This window comes from Semicossyphus pulcher, unplaced genomic scaffold (assembly GCF_022749685.1).
Source record: "Semicossyphus pulcher isolate SPU_LCO1_2020_fin unplaced genomic scaffold, fSemPul1.0.p SCAF_4, whole genome shotgun sequence".
Taxonomy (NCBI): Eukaryota; Metazoa; Chordata; class Actinopteri; order Labriformes; family Labridae; genus Semicossyphus; species Semicossyphus pulcher.
Genome location: NW_027211715.1, coordinates 3,777,196 through 3,796,608, shown reverse-complemented (window position 1 = coordinate 3,796,608; position 19,413 = coordinate 3,777,196). Strand labels below are relative to the sequence as shown.

Below are 19,413 nucleotides of genomic sequence, written 5' to 3'. Positions count from 1 at the left end.
ACACTCCGTCTCTTTCACACGCACACACGCACATAACTTTACTGTAGCAACCACAGTGCTCACAGAAGGCTGTGTCGACCCTCCAGAGAAGAAGCTAACCAGCCCCCCTCCCGGCAAAAGGAAATGAAGAGGAGGCTACATAAGAAATACTTGGTTCTTATCCTGGCATATTCGGGGTTACTTCTACTAATACCATACGTTTTAGATTACCGGGACAAATCCATTCAAGATGGGAAACACGGACTAAAGCAGCAACAGCTCAGATGCCCAGATTTGGAGAACACGGTGGCGTTGTTGTGGGATAACGGTTACAAAGTTAACGGCAGCGACGCTGCGGAGCAAGCCGTCAACCGGAGCCAGTCTCGGATACACATTTACCTGCATGCCACATGGAGGACTGGCTCCTCGTTCCTGGGGGAGTTGTTCAACCAGCACCCCGATGTGTTTTACCTGTACGAGCCAATGTGGCACATATGGCAGGCTCTGTATCCGGGGGATGCGGGCAGTCTTCAAGGCGCAGTACGGGATATGATGAACGCGCTCTACCGCTGCGATTTCTCCGTCCTAAAACTTTACGCAGGGTCACAAAACATCACCACGTCGTTCATATTCGGTTGGAAAATGAACAAGGTTATATGCTCAGAGCCGTTATGTGAAGCGCACAAGCGGCACGAAATCGGCCTGGTGAGAGAGGACCAGTGCGCAAAGTGCCAAAAACGGGACATCAGGGATCTGGAGAGGGAGTGTAAAAAGTACCCGGTGATGGTCATCAAAGGAGTCCGCGTTTTGGACCTGAGCACGCTGGTTCCTCTCATGAGAGACCCTGCGATAAACCTTCAGGTCGTTCAGCTCTTCAGAGACCCGAGAGCTGTGCACAACTCCCGCTTAAAGTCCAAGCAGGCCCTGGTGAAGGAGAGCATCCAGGTGCTGAGGAGTAAGAAGCAGGCCGACAAGTACAAGCGTCTGCTGGTGCCGAGCAACAAGGTGAACCGGGCTGAGAGCTACGTCTCCAGCGCCATGGAGCTCATCTGTGATAACTGGCTGAGTGACATGATGCTGGTGATGAACTCGCCTCCCTGGCTGAGGAGGAACTACCTCCGCATCCGCTACGAGGACCTGGTCCTGCACCCCATGGAGGAGCTCCAGAGACTTTACCGCTTCTCCAACCTCTCCTCCTTCCCCGCTCTGGAGAAGTTTGCGCTGAACATGACTCACGGTCAGGGGTATTCCTCAGACAGGCCGTTCCTGATATCATCCAGGGATGCTAAAGAGGCAATATACGCCTGGAGGGAGAGACTCAATGTTGAGCAGATCAACCAGGTGGAGGCCTACTGCAGTGAAGTCATGAGACAGCTGGGGTATCAGAAGAACAGCATGGATAAAACACCATGAGGACGTGCCACGAGGAATACATAAGTTAAGGTATGACGTCACACACAAATGGCTTTTATTCAAGAGTGTTTGAAGGTTGTCATCTGCAGAGCTTTAAATGTGTTTTGGCTGCACTCACTATGTTTTTAGTCTGTCAGAACAGGAAGTTGGTGGTTGAACAGAAACCATCCGTCAGACTTTAGGTCTGCTTCTGCTGCTGCTTTGCATCTGATCTTTGACCTCTGACCTCCCTCTTACAGAGGCACATTCAAAACAGAGCGTCTGTCTGAGGAAACCACACATTTATTCTTTTCACACTGCAGGTATGAACAGGAAACAGGTTTAATTTGAAGCATTTAGTGTGAAACATCTACTGAACATCCGTTATTATTCGTTCACTTTGATGTTTGACCTTTACTGTGCGGAAAGATTTATGATCAGAATACGGCTGCTTTTAGTTTCACCTCATGTACTTTCATGTTCTCTGTAAGACGTGTACTCACACGCACGCGGAGGTGGAAAGAGTATGACAATATTCCATTCAAGCAAAAGTGCTATTACTTTGACGAAATTTTACTTAAGTACAAGTAAAATGACCAGTCCAAAAATATACTCAAGTAAAAGTAAAAAGTAGCTTGTTTAAAATGTACTTAAAGTAAAAGTTACTTAGTTACTTTTTTAACAACAGGAGGGGGGGTCTCTCCTGTGTAGTGCAAAAAGGACAGGGGATAGAAATCACAAACATAGTTGTTTTTAATTAAAGGAAAATCCTTACAAATCAAAGCAATAACAAAATGAAACATCTCGACACACCACATTTAAAACCCTTAACCATTTTAGCTCAGACCATCCCATAAAACATCTTCAAACAATAGAGCCATTGAAGGTGGCTGAAATTGAGGATTCTGTAGACCATCCTTCTTTTCTTCACCAACAACAGTCATACTGCAAATCTATTAATAAAAATGCCCTCGTCTAAGAACATAAATGCTGTTTACCTTTCATAATCCATAGCTTTGTTATGATTGAGATCATAGTTTGGCTTACCTCAGGTTAAACCATTATACATACAGTCAGTCAGAACTAAGAGGAAACTACATAAATGAATAGGAATGAATCATTTCTTTGATCCATCTCTGCCACTTTTGTCTGCCTGAGACACAGTAGTTGTTGTTTTTACACAAAGCTGCTTTATTCAGTGTTTCTACATGTTTTAATTATATGACCACTTTGTTTTAGAGAAACGAGACCACTGACGATTACCTTGCTCCCGTCACAAACGTCTTGAATGGTGAACACTTAACGAATATAAAAAAATAAGGGAGCATCTTGTCACAAATCTTTGTTGTGCTGCGTCCGCTAAATAACTAAATTATGCGGCGTGGCTCTGACTAATGTTGCTCTTTCCACTAGAACCACATCGATCTGTTTTATCTTCATGTGATAAATTAAGTCTTCTTTGCTGCTCCATCACACTAGCAGACAGTGGCAGCTATAACACATCCATGCTGGCAGCGAAGATCTGACCCCTCTGTGGTTGCAGCTTAATGCAACTTGGTGTGTACTAGGTTACATATTTCCAGTTTAGTATCAAGTTGATTTCTTTTCTTGCTAATAAATAACGCTATTGTTTCTATGTGTAGTGAAACAAACTCCCTAAAAGTCAATCCCACCTTTTCGGCTGAATCACAGGCATTTCCCGTTCTGAGGTCTTTTCAGATGTGGAAACTTGAAGCCTCCGGTGCTGTAATTTTCTTTGTCATTTTTATACCTTGTAAAACTTAACATGAGGGGGCCTTTCATTTATGTGATTGAAGGATTTTTCTTCCAAGTAAAACAGTGTTACTGAAACCCACCTGTAAATTGTGTTAATTTTATCTTTCTCATTACAGTCCCATCACGACCGTAGTATCTGTACTACAGAGATAAGAAGGGATGCAGCTCCTGTGGTGCCGATAACGGCTCTGCTCGCCCCTCAGAACCTATAAATATGTCCTATCGTTGCTGTTGTTTTCTTCACAAGGAGCCTTCCCTTTTAGAGTTTTTACTAGATAACAAATCAAATGTTTTGTCAAACAAAGCACATTTGTTTGGATGCTCAAAAAGCTTCTGATAAACATTCCAGTGTTATCGTTTAAACACAAGTGACCCCACTTTAACAGATTTTTATCGCCACCAGAGTAAGACAGTTGCAGAAATATGTCTCCCTCCTTATTGACGAGCTGATCTGCTCTTTAATAGAGGCCTCATTGTTTCTCTCTAGCATTGCTGGGTGCTCTCATGGATAGCGGGGGGCTGGCAGCGACTCGCAGGGCCTCAGTCTCTGCTGTCAAGAAGGGGATCATTGTGCACGGCTGTGTGTGACGGGATGGAGCTCCCAGGGTTACCAGCAGCCTGTCACCAACAGCTCGTACAAGCAGACCCCTTTAGAGTCGAGCTGGCTGCAAGCCTTCTTCAGGGAGCAAAAACAGGGTGGAGGTGGTGGGTGCACCCTTGTCTCACGGCCTCCACCCTAACTTTTGCACTGATAGAGCTATACGGGTCAGCTGTGCCATAACTTAAAGCTTTCATTTTAATCCTCAGCTAATATTTTTCTCTCTTCCAGGGGCCTGGTATTTAACGCTGAGGGCAGAAGGTGGAATAACTAAACAAGCAGCTGGAATGTGGTCCACAGGGAGCTCACAAGTACGGCTCTTGGGTTGTTTTCCTTCAGCCGAGCCGGGTCGATGTACTGAAGAAAATCCAAGTGGAAAGAGCAGCCAATCGCTGACAGATGAGTTTGAAACGTGGAGAAGGCAGCTTATTTTTATAGTGTTTAACTCCAGCAGGGTCTGTGCTGATAGAGAGTAGGTGGGAGGGGACGTAAACAAGCAGAGAGAGATGAGGCTGGTTTGTGCTGCCGTCACACTGGCCTGCCTCTAACCCTCCGTCCTTTTAGTAGCACTAATCCTCCAGCAAATCCCCTGCAGGCGAGGGCCATAAAAAGCCCGAGATGGGTCCTTCTTGGGAGGTGACTGCCAGGATCCTGGGTGGCAGCGTCAGGTTCGCTCTCACCTGCGTTACTTACCCGTCCAGCCTATGACTAAGCACGGCATTACTGACACCTAACTGCAGTGGGCTCATTAACAATGCCGAAGTAGAGTTTGGGAAGAAGAAACGACAGTATTTTCTGGAAAGGAGGCCCGACTGAGGACTTGCTGTTCCTCCCCCGGCCCCTCAGGAATCCAGACAGCTGCAGCACCCCACTGACAAAACACTCACATGGGTGTGAAATTTTCTAATATCCCAAGGACGCGTCTCTGAGGGCTGCCTCCGTCCTCTACCGATGAACTTTTTGGCATATTCTCACAACGGACTGTACTGATTCTGATTTTTATTGTACTGATTTTTATAGTTTTTATCTAAAATATTGTAAAATGCTGTGACATTCCTCTGGTTAAGGAAGGGGTACAAAGTTTACCAGCATCCATGTGTTCAACTTTAGAAGTTGGTTCTGTAACTTTTGTTCTGGGTGGACGACCTGAAGAAGTTCTCTTGTCAAAGAAAGACATAACTTTATTTAAACTGACTTCAATAAAGAGTTAGTGAAAACAACACAAGTGTCTCCTTAAGAAAAGTCATGTGATGCACATTGATTCAAAGCTCAGATTGTGTTTACATTCATTCTTTTTAAAGTTGGCAAGTTGAGCAAAAAAAGGCGCAGAAGAAGTTGAATGGTACAATGTTCAGTCATTGATTAATGACACCGGTGGCCGTTAAAGTAACTGCAGTCGTCATCCTGTTGCTCATGGCAACACTATTCAGATGCGAGGTGTAAACCAAAACAAAGACACAACAAACACAAGACTGAAAATGATTGTCCGGCGTAACGTTAGCTTTACTTTGCTTTGTATCCTTAGCCTCTTCACATTTTGTCAATACCAATACCATTACTATTTGTCATCATTCAGAAGTTAATTCATGTTAGTTAAATTATCTGGCAAACTAGCCGACTTACATATTCACTCAGATAATGTTTTGCTAGTCACAATCTTATCAGGTTATCGAGGAAGCTAATGTTAGCCTGCTAGCGCTGCATTCATTTTGCATGGGTTGCTTTGTAACCTAAGCTAATAAGGTAATTTGCGAACTGCAAGCTAGCCCATTTACCAACCAGAGGAGAGGATGGGTTAATCAGCTGATCATCACTCACTCAGCTAGCTAGCAGTTTATCTGTGTTAGTAAGCAAGGTAACCTTTGTTAACAAAGCCTAACAAAGGTAGAAGAAGAAGAAGACATACTTTATTAACCCCAGAGGGAAAAATTTCATTTTTTCACTCTGTTTTTGCAAACTTGCACACATATGCAAACAGGATCCTACGGACATGCATCAATGGAGAGATGTGGGGGCTGCACATGAGCAGTTGGGGGATTCGGTGCCTAGTTCAAGGACACCTCAACAGTGTCCAGGAAAAGAACTGACACCGCTCCAGCTACCAGCTCCAATTCCCTGATTGGTCTTTACGGGGACTTAAAGTCCCTACAGGCTGAGCTACCGTCTACCCCAAACCTTAGGATTCAAAGCCCTGCCAATATTGATAATAGTTTTGGACAGACACTGAATGAAAAAAATGTGTGCTTTGGGGTTGTTGCAGATCCTTTGTTGACATTAGCAAGTGTTGTTTAGAGTGGGCAACGGAGGGAAGCTAAATAGAAGCATGGTACTTGGAAGTGCATCACATCTTCTGGATTTTATCGTCTTGAGTCCTCGATATAGAAATGAGCTCAAAGGCTGCAATTGTCAACCAACAAATTATGCATTTCATTGTTAGGCTTTTATGATTTGTAAAATACTTTGTAAAGTTGGTTTTGGTAAGTGCTATACAACTAATCTGATTATCATTATTATCACAACAACAGGGAAGGTCTCATTTTCCAAGTTATGTTACAATCCGTTCACATACTGGACTTATGAAGCACCCATAGCACCTTTAACACTTAAAAATGATCAGTTCCCTTAACGGCTTCTTCGACCAAAATAAAAACAACCAGTTGGCTCATAATTTGACAATTTTTATTAACATATTGACATGCAATCCATGGCAGGTAGAACCAGGCAGCCAGTTGCTACTTAAAACAACAGGTGCACATATTGACAATTTAGCTACATCTCATATTTCTCAGGTACAAAGAACATGTAAATATAGCCCGCGGGACGACTGACAGCACAACAGTCTGGAGATAAGAGTGCACATGAAGGTTATAGAAGTGTCCTCTGCTTGAGGTAAAGTGCCAAATCTCTGCCCATGTTTTGCCTGCAGCCACCAGTGAAGTCTCTCATGATGTGGGGGTCCATTAAGCCCTCCCACGGCTCAAAGTCTGCCCTGGACGTCTGTTCGGTCTTTTTCTGCACTTGAGTTAGTCGATACAGCAGGATTTAAGGGGAAGTTGTCACAGTTTGGTCTGTTTTTGCACAATCCAGAGACAACATTATATCCGCTCTAAGTTACATTGTAAGTAGAAGGTCTATATGAGGCTGTGAAACCATTCCTTAACACAACAAAAGATTATACGACCAGCAGTCTAACTGTTCAGACAAAATGGCGAATAAGTGATTATTTGAATGCCCTAGATAAAGACGAGGCTTTGCTGTCGTGAAAGGAGATGTTGGAAAGCCCTACTTCTCACTCCAGCTAGAATTAAAATGACCCACGGTGCATAGAGCTCAGCAACAGCTTATATAACTCTCATTTCCTCTTGGAGGTCCCTGGTGAGACGTGAAACTTGTGCGGGGCTTCTCCCTCTGTTGAAAGACTCAGATTCAACTAACACAATCGAGCCTTTCATTGTGCACTTGAACATAATGCAACCGGCGAAGGAAGGAGAAAACAAAAGGCGACACGTGCTGTGTGGTGAATATTAAATAGGAGCGGTTGCGAGGTCTAGACGTGGTTAAGGGAACACAGAATGTGTCGATGCCTTGGAATAAATACAGCAGTTTCACCAGCTGCTCCACCAGCCCAGAGGCTCTGCATACAGCTCTGTAAACCCAGAATAACTGCAAGTTATTATGCTTCTATGTACATTATTTGATAAGAGCTTGATATAACACCTTGAGGGAGAGAAATATGCAAATAACCAAATATTTTCCTCATAATCATGCTGCGTAGGAGGACTGCCCAAAGGCTCAATCCAAACAGAGAGCACATTTGGTCTGAAGATCATCTAAGAGTTACTGATATAGTATAAATAAACACTTCTATAGGTCACATGGAGTGATGCAAATAACCCGGAGGAAAACAATTACGCTCTGTTGCGGACTGTTGAGGAAAATGTCAACCAGCAGATACTAACAGTGTGACATTCAGGAGCCGTTGTCTCTTATGGAGGATTTACATGTTGGCAATAAGTCTTGAACCAGTTATCACGTTTAAAAATACTCTGTGCTGCCGGGGGAACTTGGCCTCAGGTGAAATGATGGTGCACTATCGTGCTGGTGAAGCTGTGTTTGATGTCATACCTGCTGGGAAAACGCATCTAGTGTTGAGGCATTAATTAGGAAGCTTCACATCATTGTGAAGAAAACTGAAGGGAACAATGTGTGTTCCCATTTCTCTTTAAAAACCAGTTATGTTCATGTTTCTTGTAATCAAAGCTGAGGAAAGTAACTTTATCATTGTTCATGTGCAGTGACTGATGATGGCTGCACAATGATGGGAAATTAGCCTATTAGCTGTTAGTAGCTTACTGGCTGAGAGTTCGCAGCTACAGTCAGCAGCCAGTTAGCTTAGCTTAGCACAAAGACTGGAGAAGCTAGCCTGTCTCTGTCCAAATATCACACAAACCATCTGAAAAAGAAATGAAGCTTTTGTACATATGTAACAAACCGGTTAGAATGTTAGTAGTTAGCTAGCTTTATAGGTTCCCTCTGCAATGAACTAGGCTAGCTTAGCAAGGCTAATAGATTACATAAGCCTTTGTGCTAAGCTAAGTGGATGCTGGCCTTCCTCTAAAAGTAGCTATGAAGTGAATTTCCCTAAATGTAAAACTGTATTTTTGTAACACAAACGTTATTTCATGTTCGACAGGATCAGAATATTGTTTTATAAAATAAACGTTCATGCTGACAAATGTCGACTCGAGACTTAAAAGGGACAACAGTTAACAGTTAAACCCAGAAACACGTTAAAATCATCCCATATGTTACCAGTATATCGGTGATTTATGAGACTATCTGACCTAATAATTCTGGGGTGTTATTTATTAACAGTTGCAACAAGTATTCGAGGTTAATATATACTAGGCAAACAGCCCAAAGACACCATTGTTGAAGACTATAAACACTGTTGATGCGGGTGGTGGGTGAGCACTGCTCGGTAAGCACTTCCTTAAAAAATCTCTTCATTATCTCATTTATATATTTATATCTCAGTGGCTGCTTTCAAAGTAATAGGGCCACATTAAAGAAAGAATAAAGTAGTTATTTTAGACTACAGCTGGCCTGTATGTTATTATGAAGGGGAATATCAAAAGAGCAGCCAGCCGCCTGCGCTCAAAGGAGGAACATGTGACGTATAACTTCACTGTGAGCATCTTGTGACGTTATGCTTGTAAATGATTGCACATGAGGCTTAATACAACTTCAGCCGGAGCTGTATTTATTGAACACACCCGGTAGCATGGAAGCATAGCATACATGTACCTCACGAGAACATGCAAGATCTCCTATGTAGTAATGTGCAAGCTCATTACACAGCTTTATATGACAATACTTAAGTATAGGTTTCACAAATACGAAATACTTTTGGCACATCAGCACCACTTTGTCATAAGTATCAAGACTCTGAAAAGTGATTTGAAAATGACTCGTGATTTTAGCAGGCGGCTGGCTGCTCTTCTGATAGTCCCCTTCAGTATAACATATAGGCCGACTGTAGCTTAAAATCACGACTTTACTCTCGTAATCTTTTTTTTCTTAAACGTGGCCTGAATACTCCGTCATATCAATTGAAGTTGAACTTGTAAAAACTGAACACTCAGGTTCAAAGTTTACTGCAAATCTTAAGTTTAAAAAACGACTGCAGCCTTGGTGATGCTGTGCTGAGCTCCTCCCGCACGGACTAACTCACTGCAGTACAACCACAAAAAAAGCTCTTTTTTAAAGCCAAATATTTACTGGCTCCAGCTTCTCCTGTGTGAAGGTACTCTGCTCTTTGTTATAATAATAGTTTTCTCATTATTTAATTAACCAATTATTGGTTGAAAAAATAAGCAACATCTTCAGTAGCATCCCAAGAAATTGGGATTGGCATTTTCCCCATTTTTTGTCATTTTATAGAGAATGATTATCAGATAATTATCAGCAGATTGATGGATTATGAAAATAATTGTTAGTTACAGCCAAACAAAAAGGGATGCATCTCAATATTAAAAATCAGCAGCTTGATATTGTTGTTTGCATAAAATGATAAAGGCCTGCCGTTTGTTTTCTAAGTGTTTTCATTGTATCATCTCTTTGAGTGTCATTTTATATCTTTTTTTCTCCGGTCTGTTTTTTAAGGTTTGGGAAATTAGCTTCAGCCATAAAGAAACAATATAATTAGCATGAAACAGCTTCCATTCCTCATGTTATTTTTGTGAAAATCATCCAAGAGCACAGGAAAGAATCCAGACCAGCTCCAGGACAAGATACAGATGTGCTATTAGTTACACTCAGAGGGTGTAATGCACTAACAGAAGCGGCCTCACTAAAGAGGAACAAAGCTCAGCATTGAAGCTATTTACATGCTCGCATTCTTCACTCCTGTTTCTTCACCCATGACGGCCTGCAGAGGCTGAGAGGGCAGCTCGCTTACGCTCCTCCTCACATGCCACAGTCTCCTTCACACTGATGCTTCTGTGTGAAACAAAGAGCATCTTCAACAAACAGATGAATGGTACATATTTACCACAGGCGTAATGTTTCATCCAATAAAGTTTTGTTAGTGTGCAGCCTCATTTCAGCTTTTAAATGGGGTTTGATTAATAAGAAGACTCATTTTTTTCACTGGTGCACTGTGAGGACAAACTAGCCGGATGAAGACAGGGGCGGCCTCGAGTAATGTTTCTTTTTCACTCCAGCTGAACACACACTGCGTCAGATGCTTAAAAGTGCAGGTTTAATCTTGCATTAGGAATGTTTGTCCTCATTTTCTGCATACAGGTTTCCCTCTCGTCTTCGCAAAAGGAAATTGAATCACAGTATAAGAACGTGGAGATTTAATCTCCTGGTGCACGAAAGGACAAAAGGCTCCTGGAGAACAAACTCCAGCTCTATAATGAGGAGGAAGTTCTCTCCGAGTTCTTCTTCTGGGCCTGGAAGGAGCTCAGAGATGCTCTGAACCCTGTCTTGTCTCCTCCCAAATCTCTCCACTCTGTCTCATCTCTGAAAGACTGGACGCTCGGCTTGGCCTGCAGGACGTAGAGAGAGAGCTGATGGGCGAGGCGGGCTGGGGGTCAGGGCGGGGAGGTTGGCGGTGCAGGCGGGAAGAAGGGAGGGTCAGACGTGATCCTCCATGGGGAAAACCAGCCGTGTGCCGCGACTTAGCAGCTCCTGTTCGCGGGAGTCCAGCTCACGCTCAAGCGCCTCCTCGGACGTGCTGCCACTTCGTTTACCATTGGCGCTCCAGCCCGACCCTCCAGCTGCATCACCACCAACGCCGGATGCTCCGTTTGCTGTGATGGCGGTGTCACCGAACGTGAAGGTCAGGTCACCGTCGTTGCGGAGGAGGTCAGAGTCGTGGTCTCTCAGCTGCTCGTGGTTCTGAAAACACACGCACAGTGGAACATGAGGGGGAGGGGAGCAGAACATGAGGGTGACACACACACACAGATGTAGGACACACAGAGTGGAAACATGTGGTGTGAACGGACAGTGTAAAGGCTCATAAGGGACACTATGGATTTACAAAAGGGAAAGGAGGAGACTTTCACTTAGTGGCCTCTTCTGCAGCATCTGAATGAAATCAACTGAACACAAGTTAAGATAAACAAACCCACAGGAAACCACAGGCGGCACAATGGCACACAAACCAACCCAACAGTGACGTAGTATGTGTGCTGACAGCTGTGAAAATAGACTTTTTTCAAATGTTAGAAAAGTTTCACACCCAATTTTAAATCACACATTGCATTCTGGGTAGTAGATAACTCTGAATCTGTAGCATGGCCGTTCTCACAGCTCTAATTGACTGGCTGACAATCAATAGCCCGCCCATGTCCCCGGGAAAAACAGGATGAGTGAACATCGGGTCAGCAGGGATTAGAGATGAGGGGATCAAAAAAATAAAAAGGAATTACATAACCTCTTCTTTCCAACAATTATCCAGGAGGGCCAATGGGATAAAATAAATCCTAATAAATCCATCCGGCATTTTGTGTACACTGCACAAAAATATGAACGCAATAATGTTATTTATGCTCCCATTTATGACTGGAAATAAAATATTAAAGACTGTTTATTTTGCACACAAATAGTTTGCAGGATTAAAGTCCATAAAAAGAGAACATAAAATGTGCAGTTATATTCCACAGATGTCCCAACATTTGCACGGGGATCGAATTTTCATTTTGGTACCGTACACCGTCTCTAATGTCATCTCCAAGAATTTGGCATTACGGCTTTTTAAAGTGAAGTGAACCTTTGCAATAGTCATGCTGCTGCTTGAGGTCGAGTCAATGATTTGCCATGAAATTTGAAAGAAACTAGCTTTTTGTGTGCAAAGAAAAAGTCTTTTATTGCAAGCGAGCAAAACGTTTTAAAAATAAATATCCACAAAGCAAGGGAGAATGTCTGAGAAACTAGGCCTCTCCATGGAATTTGGTGATATTTTATAGTCTTTAAAAAGGACAAACACTAATAAATCTGATTCTGGCTTGTGTAGTCAAATAAATAAACCCAGTGTTTTACAAGTACTATAAAAAATATTGTCAATCATTACCACAAACATGGCCACTGTAGTTTATTTTGCCTTTATCCCACATACACCATCCTGGTTTTGAAAGTAGCTAACTCAATGCAGCTTCAAATACATATTAATCCGCAGCTGAAAATAGTCCCCAGCAAAGGCACTGTTTAGTCTAATTTGATTAACATTTGTTAATAATTACAGTGCCCAGCAGTTTCAGGAAATTGTTTAAATTGTTCAGAGCATCATTTATTTATAGTAAACCTATAGAAATCTAAAATTTGAGTATTTTTAAAAAAGGTAAGTGTCTTTTTACTGTTAAAAAGGCATGAAAATTAAACTAAATCTTCAAACTTTTCCTTTGTTTGTGAAGCTTTTCTTTTCTCTCCCCATTTCCTAATATCCATAACCAAAGGGGAACCAGGCAAGGAGCTTTATTTAATCCTGTCTCTTCCCTTTGGCATCACAGAGCTGTGCCTGGACGGTCCTGATTATATGAACAACCACCTAAATTCATGGCTCGCCTGGCAGGAATCTCGACACTGGCAAACCAACAGCAACAAACCAGGAGGGGAAAAGATTTCTGGATGCAGAGCTTGAGACAGAAATAAACTTTCTGGAAATGTAATTTAAATAACAGATAATCTACTTTGCAGTGAAGAAATACAATTTAGATTTTGTGATGTTACACTAACAGGCTCATCGGGTTACTGAAAGGGACAGTTTAATTGCCAAATTCTTGTGCATGAAGCTATTTCATGAAATGAAAAGAAAAAAAGAATTTGCCAGAGTGAATCCAAGTGTGACCGCTCTGTGAATGGGTGATTCTGTATTTAAAATATTGGAGCACTGTGTCTTTCAGAACAGTGACCATCATTGAGGTGGTGCTGAAAAGAGCCTTTTGTGCCCTTTGAATGCAAAAAGGCTTCTTGACTGTCCATTTTCTCTCTTACTGAAAGCTTTGTGCTTTGTTTACTGGCAGGCACCGAGAATACTTTGACAGTATTACAATTCTCCTGAGAGAAGAACCTTCAGTATTCAGAGAGAGCCTTCCTGAGGCACGGCACTCAGCTCTGAACATAAGGAAAGCAACACTACCACCTTTTATTGATTTCCCAGCATGATTCAGATAAAGCTAAATTGGTGAATATGTAAAAATCAATCGTTGTTAGATTAGCAGCAGCAAAACATTTTTCAACAATTTTATAGCCTTATAAAAAGTAAATATTAAAAATAAACTCGATGTTGGAGCCATTTCAGTTGTAGCCAGGGTGGCGCTGTGGGTAGCCATGGGAGTCTATTTAGGTGTCGGAGTACTTGCTCCAGGTGTGGGGCACAGCGAGGTCTATTGTTTTTGACCGTGAGGCAGAGTGAAGGTGGTGTGATTTATTTTGAAGTTTTGTTGAATAGAAAGATATAATATAGAGATATACTTTGTTAAAGTTGAAAAATAAATGGATTGACATATCCAACTTTAAGTTTTGGCCTCCTGACAAGTGTTTTTTGGACCAAAACCAAACGGTGCGTCAACACTAGACATTAACAGCTCTCTTTGGAAATAAAAATAAAGTGTTTGAACGTTAAAAAACTCTTGCTAAGGGTCTAGTGTGATTTTACATGAAGGGCCATAAAGCTTACCACTAGTTAATGGTCAAAAGTGGTTTTAAATGATGGGTCAGTAAGCTAACATGCTTATTAGTTTTAGTCACATTTTAGTCATTTCTGCCCTTAATAGTTTTAGTCGACGAAAACTTAGTCGTTACTAACTAACCCCCCCATCCCCCACCCGTGTCCCTCTTCTCGTTTTACCTGTTTGCTTCAAGTGAAATGAAGACTTTTTCAGCAGATCATCCATACAGTAAAAGAACGATGAGGGCATCTAAAGATTACTTTTCATCATTGCTTCTTATTTGAACAGCCTGACTGAAGCAGACAGCCGATGATCGCGCCTTCTAGTGCAGAAGAAGCGTCAGATGATGCAGAAAACGCCCCTTTTTCTGTGAGCGTGCACAGAGCCTGAAGCAGGCAGCCTGGCTGACAGAGAGAAAGTTCACAACCACCGTCGTGATATCCGTTACCCAGTTACAGGAACACATTGATTGTATTTTTAAGGACTGACGCACAGTGAGAGAAAATATGCATTTTAAATGTCCGACAGCCAACCACTAACGTTTTAGTCCCGTCTCGTCTCGTTAACGAAAACTAAACATACGTGTCGTCAGAGTTTTTGTTATCAATGATCTATTTTTAGCTGGAACATTTTCGGCATTATTTTCGTTAACGAAATTAACACCGCTAATGGTCAAGGGCCTGAGAGATAACCATTAGCTAACGGTGAAGAGTGTATTGATATGATGAGCCAGTAAGCTAACCGTCAAGTGTGGTTTTAAAAGATGGGTCAGTAAGCTAACCAAAACCACGAAAGTACACCAGACCATCAGTGACTAGACGGATTATTTCTATAAAGTTATTTTTAATGCCTGAAACTACTGGCGGGGGGCTGGGTGTCAGACGAAGCGATTAACTGCACGCTGCCTTTTTCTTTTTTTTGTTTACATTTTCCAGCACAAGACTTTAAAGTGAGTGATACATATGACTGTTAAAGAAAGCAGGATGAGACATTTTGTTAAAAAACAACACTTAAGCATGTACAGGACAAAATCAGCAAAGAGATAAGAGGTACAGCTTTGTCTACTAGGGTCACCAGAACACTAACTGAAAGTTCCTCACAGGAGCTTGAAGGGCCAGAGAGATCACCACTAGCTGACGGTCAAGACTGATTTTTAATTGATGAGCCAGTAAGCTAACGTTCAAGTGTGGTTTTAAAGATGGGTCCGTAAGCTAACCACTAGCTAACCGTCAAGTGTGGTTTTAAAAGATGGGTCAGTAAGCTAACCACTAGATAACTGTTAAGTGTGGTTTTAGAAGATGGGTCCATAAGCTAACCACTAGATAACTGTTAAGTGTGGTTTTAGAAGATGGTTCCATAAGCTAACCACTAGCTAACCTCAAGTGTGGTTACCCACAATTGACGGTAAGCTAGTGGTAAGCTTACTTACCCATCATTTAAAATTTAAAATTTTTTACCCATCATTTAAAATTTTAAATGATGGGTAAGTAAGCTAACCACTAGCTAACCATCAAGTGTGGTTTTAAAAGGTGGGTCCGTAAGCTAACCACTGGCTAACGGTCAAGTGTGGTTTTCTGTGATGAGTGGTCTGCTTTCCAAAATACTCCACTGTTCCTTTAAATCCTCTGACTGGACAACATGCAGTGAATGGATTTTATTCAGTGTGATCATTCATTTTTCACACGTCACTGGTCATGTAGGAGTGTCGCTCTGTGTTTACTGTGTGAATAACAATATTGTTTTTTATTGAATGCATGTGGACACTCACCTCGTACGCCTGGGGGCTGGTCAGACAGCTCGCCAGTGGCCCACAGTAGGCGGGCAGGGTGGAGGTGAGAGGTGGACCGCTGTGTGTCAGAATCGGCTTCAGGTAACTGGACAGTTATTAAGGAAAATTACCAAAAAGCTGAATGGTTATTTAATCAACAATGGGTGGTTGAATATCTTATCTGTTCTGTTTTTGTAGCTGTAAAAGATGACTTTATTAAAGGTTAATACATCATTGATGCTTAATTTCAGCTGTAAGCCATGAAAGGATATTTTTGCCACAGTTTATGTGGATGTCCAATCTATGTTTTCATTGTCAATATACTAAACAGGGATTTATGGCTTTAATTGACAGAGAAAGCCGCAGCCTCGCCTGGAATAAATAGCTCTGAGCATCTGACTCAACTCAAAATGCAACCTCGTCCATAACATCCTCTTCACTTATAATGTGGATGCCATTGTTGATGTTGCAGCGTAGCTCCTTGCCAGTTTGCAATACAAGCAGATTCGAGAGAAAAATAAAATCTATTTTTTTGTTATATATTTGAAATAGTGCAAACGTATATGCTTATTATGGGTATGTTTTTATATACTTCTCATTTCTTGTTTGCTACTTTCTTATGATTTCTCTTTGTTTATATTTCTATTCTAAACTGAAAATAAGACTCAACTTAATCCCAGGGAACAATAAATAAATGTGAATAAGATGGCGCTTCTGCAGATATTGGCTAAAACTTAAACATATTCATTTATTTCAAGTAAAATATCAAGTAAATATGTGTGTACTGTTTAAATTAAAGCAATACAAGCAAAGGCGGGACTAGAAATCTAAGGTGCACCTCAGAGACTCAGAGAACATTTACAAAACCTGCAGGCTTTTTACACACAAATTCTCCACAGCCTGGCAACCCTAAAAAACAGACGCTTCTCGTCTTTCTAGCTAGCTTGGCATGACACTAAAGACTAACCTGCAAATGAAAATATACTGTGTTTACATGGAGTTTGGGCCAGATGTCCTTGTTGTCCAGTTGTCTCGCACAGTCTTTTCTGTCTTTTTATGAGTTGATACGATACAATACCATACCATACGATTAGATACAATACGATTAGATAAGATACACTTTACTGTCCCTGCAGGGAAATTTGTCTAGCACTTGAATTCTGCATTCATTAAGCTGCCTCCACAGTACTACTTATGAATGAAAAACAATCAACATGTAAACAGAGAAGCACATGCCAACGACCACCACAAATATTGCACATTGCCCATCTTTCTGATGAGCTAAAGAGTCAACATCAGTGACAACCTGGCAACCCAAAAGTTTCTCTTATAAATAGACGTATAAAGAGTCTGTGATTCGTCATTAAACATAAATAAAGTATAAACTGCATCTCATAAACCCTTTGGATATAAAGCAGTGCCACAGACTTGTTAGAACTGTTTAAACTCGCACTGCTTTGATAAAACCAGATTTCACAATCCACCGTTTCCTACAAAGACTTCTCTTCCTGCCGTAACCCACCATAAATCATTTTAAACCAATTTTAGTTTTACAATGTCGAGGATGTCTGCCAGCAGGATGTATGTGGAGATTACATCTGTTTTGGATTCTCTGACTAGAATCATTTTGTGATGTTTGGCGGCAGCTCAGCAGAGTGTGAAAAACCTCCTCTCCTGTTCTTTGTAATTAGTCGGGCTGTGGGAAAAACACAGCGTTCTGTTCAAGTGGTCAGGTCAAGGCTCCCTGCTCCCTAACAGCACTTAAAGGTTTGGACAGAAATCAAGTTGTCCGAAACTAACCGTCCAGAAATTAAAGTCCTTAACTGCTGCCACCAAAGCCCTGTGTCATGTATGTTCACCTCAGCGACATCCACCCGGCTCGCTTCAGCTGCGTCTCACACGTGTCACCAGGGAGAAAGTCTCCACTGTAAAACACAGCTGCTCCATAATCAGCCACCTGGGGAGACGATTGTTTCTCAGGCAGGGAAGGACGGAGGAAATGGAGGATGTGCTGCCAAACACATTTACTTAAGCGTGTTTTATGCAGCTAGTCAGAGCAGGGAAAGCGGATACTGTAGGATTCATGTCTGTTATTATACTACCAGGATGATCTGATAAAGACACAAACTTTGTTTGTAATGGCTAAAACGGCAAACAACGGGAAACAGGCCCTGATATTTACCTGGTGGCCTAAGAGCAAAATGATAATATACATTTCTCAGGGCATAGAAAGGATACTTGTGGTCAAAGGTGTACCACAGTCTGAAGAGCCACGCACTCTCCTGTTTGGTTTTACTTTGTCCTTCAGCCTGGGGGCCATCCTGGAGAAACACAAAACAACAATCAGCATATTCTCATGCTAAATATTGCAGCATAAAATGATCTAAAACAGGGCTAACATGTTGTTATCAGGCTAAGTGTATACTGGTGATTCTTATACAGCTATATGAGGTTGGCATTTAGAATTGTACTCCATTTCTAACATGATAAGATATGAATAAATACAGTTATAGTATAAGATATATATCAGTATATATATCTTATATCAGTATGAGAACTGATATAAGGTATCAGTTAATAACACAAACATAACATGAACCTCTGTCACGAGTCTTTGCATGTTAACTATTAATCAAAATTGAAACAAAAAAACAAGACTAGGTCAAAACCTCGAATGTGGCTGACCACATCAGGTCAATGTGCGCTTTTGTGGGCAATGTGTTACAAGGACTGTCGTTATGAGGCCGATGACAACGTGTTTGAAAGCAGGTGCACCTGCAGATGTAGGTGAGGACAGCGGACAAGCAGCGGAGGAGTTACTCCCTAAACAAAGTATCCAGAGCCGTATAGACAGAGAGTCGCGTCAGTGGAGGTCCAATATGCTCAATGATCCGCCATTGCGATGTCGCAACTCTCTCTCTCTACAGCTCTGAATGTACCGACACTCAGTCAGTCAGTCAGTCAGTCAGTTACTCAGTCACATACAGACCCGTGTATAAGGCTGACCCCGGCTGTCTGCAAAAAATATACTCAAGTGTTTTGATATTCTCAGACACTGTATAGTTGTGTGCATTTATGCTTCGGCTCTTGCTGATGAAAGTGCATGCTGTAGGAACTGTGAAGGTCAACAGAAACTAAATCTAAATAAGTTGATAGATAAATAAATGCCATGTTTTTTTTGGACCAAAGGTCTTTCTATATACGGCATTAAACTTATATTTCTTATTTACATATACCCATTTCTCAGCATTTACACTGACCTATAAATTGCAGTTTAATGTACAAAATCTAACATATTTAACATTTTTATTTCCCATTTTTTATCTTATTTATGCTGTTTCTATATATTGAAAAATAACACGTGTATATGCTTATAATGGATATGTTTTCACATGCAAACTCAAGACCTTCCTCTTTAGCCTGTTTTTTAATCAAATTTTATTTTTTATCTTATGTAACTTTATATATATATATATATATTTTAGGCTGTTTTATTGTTTTTTTTCATTGTTTTATTCTATTTTATTAGTCCTGATTATCTTTTAATGTTTTATAAGTTTATTTATTTCTTCCTTTAAATTTTTACTTTTTCTTATTTTGCTATCTAGACATTAAAAACTTTTTTTCTACCTCCTGTGTTTCCTCATTACAAACATGATAGCATTTCCTCAGTTTGTCAGTTTCCTGTTTTATTGATTATTAATTACATTCTGTTTGTG

General features: G+C 41.3%; 2 protein-coding genes across 2 annotated transcripts in view; one reads left to right on the top strand and one right to left on the bottom strand.

Moving 5' to 3' along the window:
* Nucleotides 1-69: 69 nt before the first annotated feature.
* chst7 (carbohydrate (N-acetylglucosamine 6-O) sulfotransferase 7) lies at nucleotides 70-4,937 on the top strand. Its single transcript, XM_069679931.1, has 2 exons — nucleotides 70-1,422; nucleotides 3,977-4,937. Exon 1 carries the CDS (start codon nucleotides 124-126, stop codon nucleotides 1,390-1,392), a length of 1,269 nt encoding a protein of 422 aa, XP_069536032.1. The 5' UTR covers nucleotides 70-123; the 3' UTR covers nucleotides 1,393-1,422; nucleotides 3,977-4,937.
* Nucleotides 4,938-8,985: 4,048 nt separating this feature from the next.
* Nucleotides 8,986-19,413, bottom strand: part of slc9a7 (solute carrier family 9 member 7) — a 39,860-nt gene continuing 29,432 nt past the window's right edge. Inside the window, 3 exon segments of the mRNA XM_069679551.1 lie at nucleotides 8,986-11,152; nucleotides 15,695-15,800; nucleotides 17,933-18,015. Of these exon segments, the coding sequence (XP_069535652.1) occupies nucleotides 10,889-11,152; nucleotides 15,695-15,800; nucleotides 17,933-18,015 (453 nt within the window). The 3' untranslated portion in view covers nucleotides 8,986-10,888.

Coding starts and splice junctions, on each gene's coding strand:
- chst7 (XM_069679931.1), top strand. CDS start 124: ATGAAGAGGAGGCTACATAAGAAATACTTGGTTCTTATCCTGGCATAT.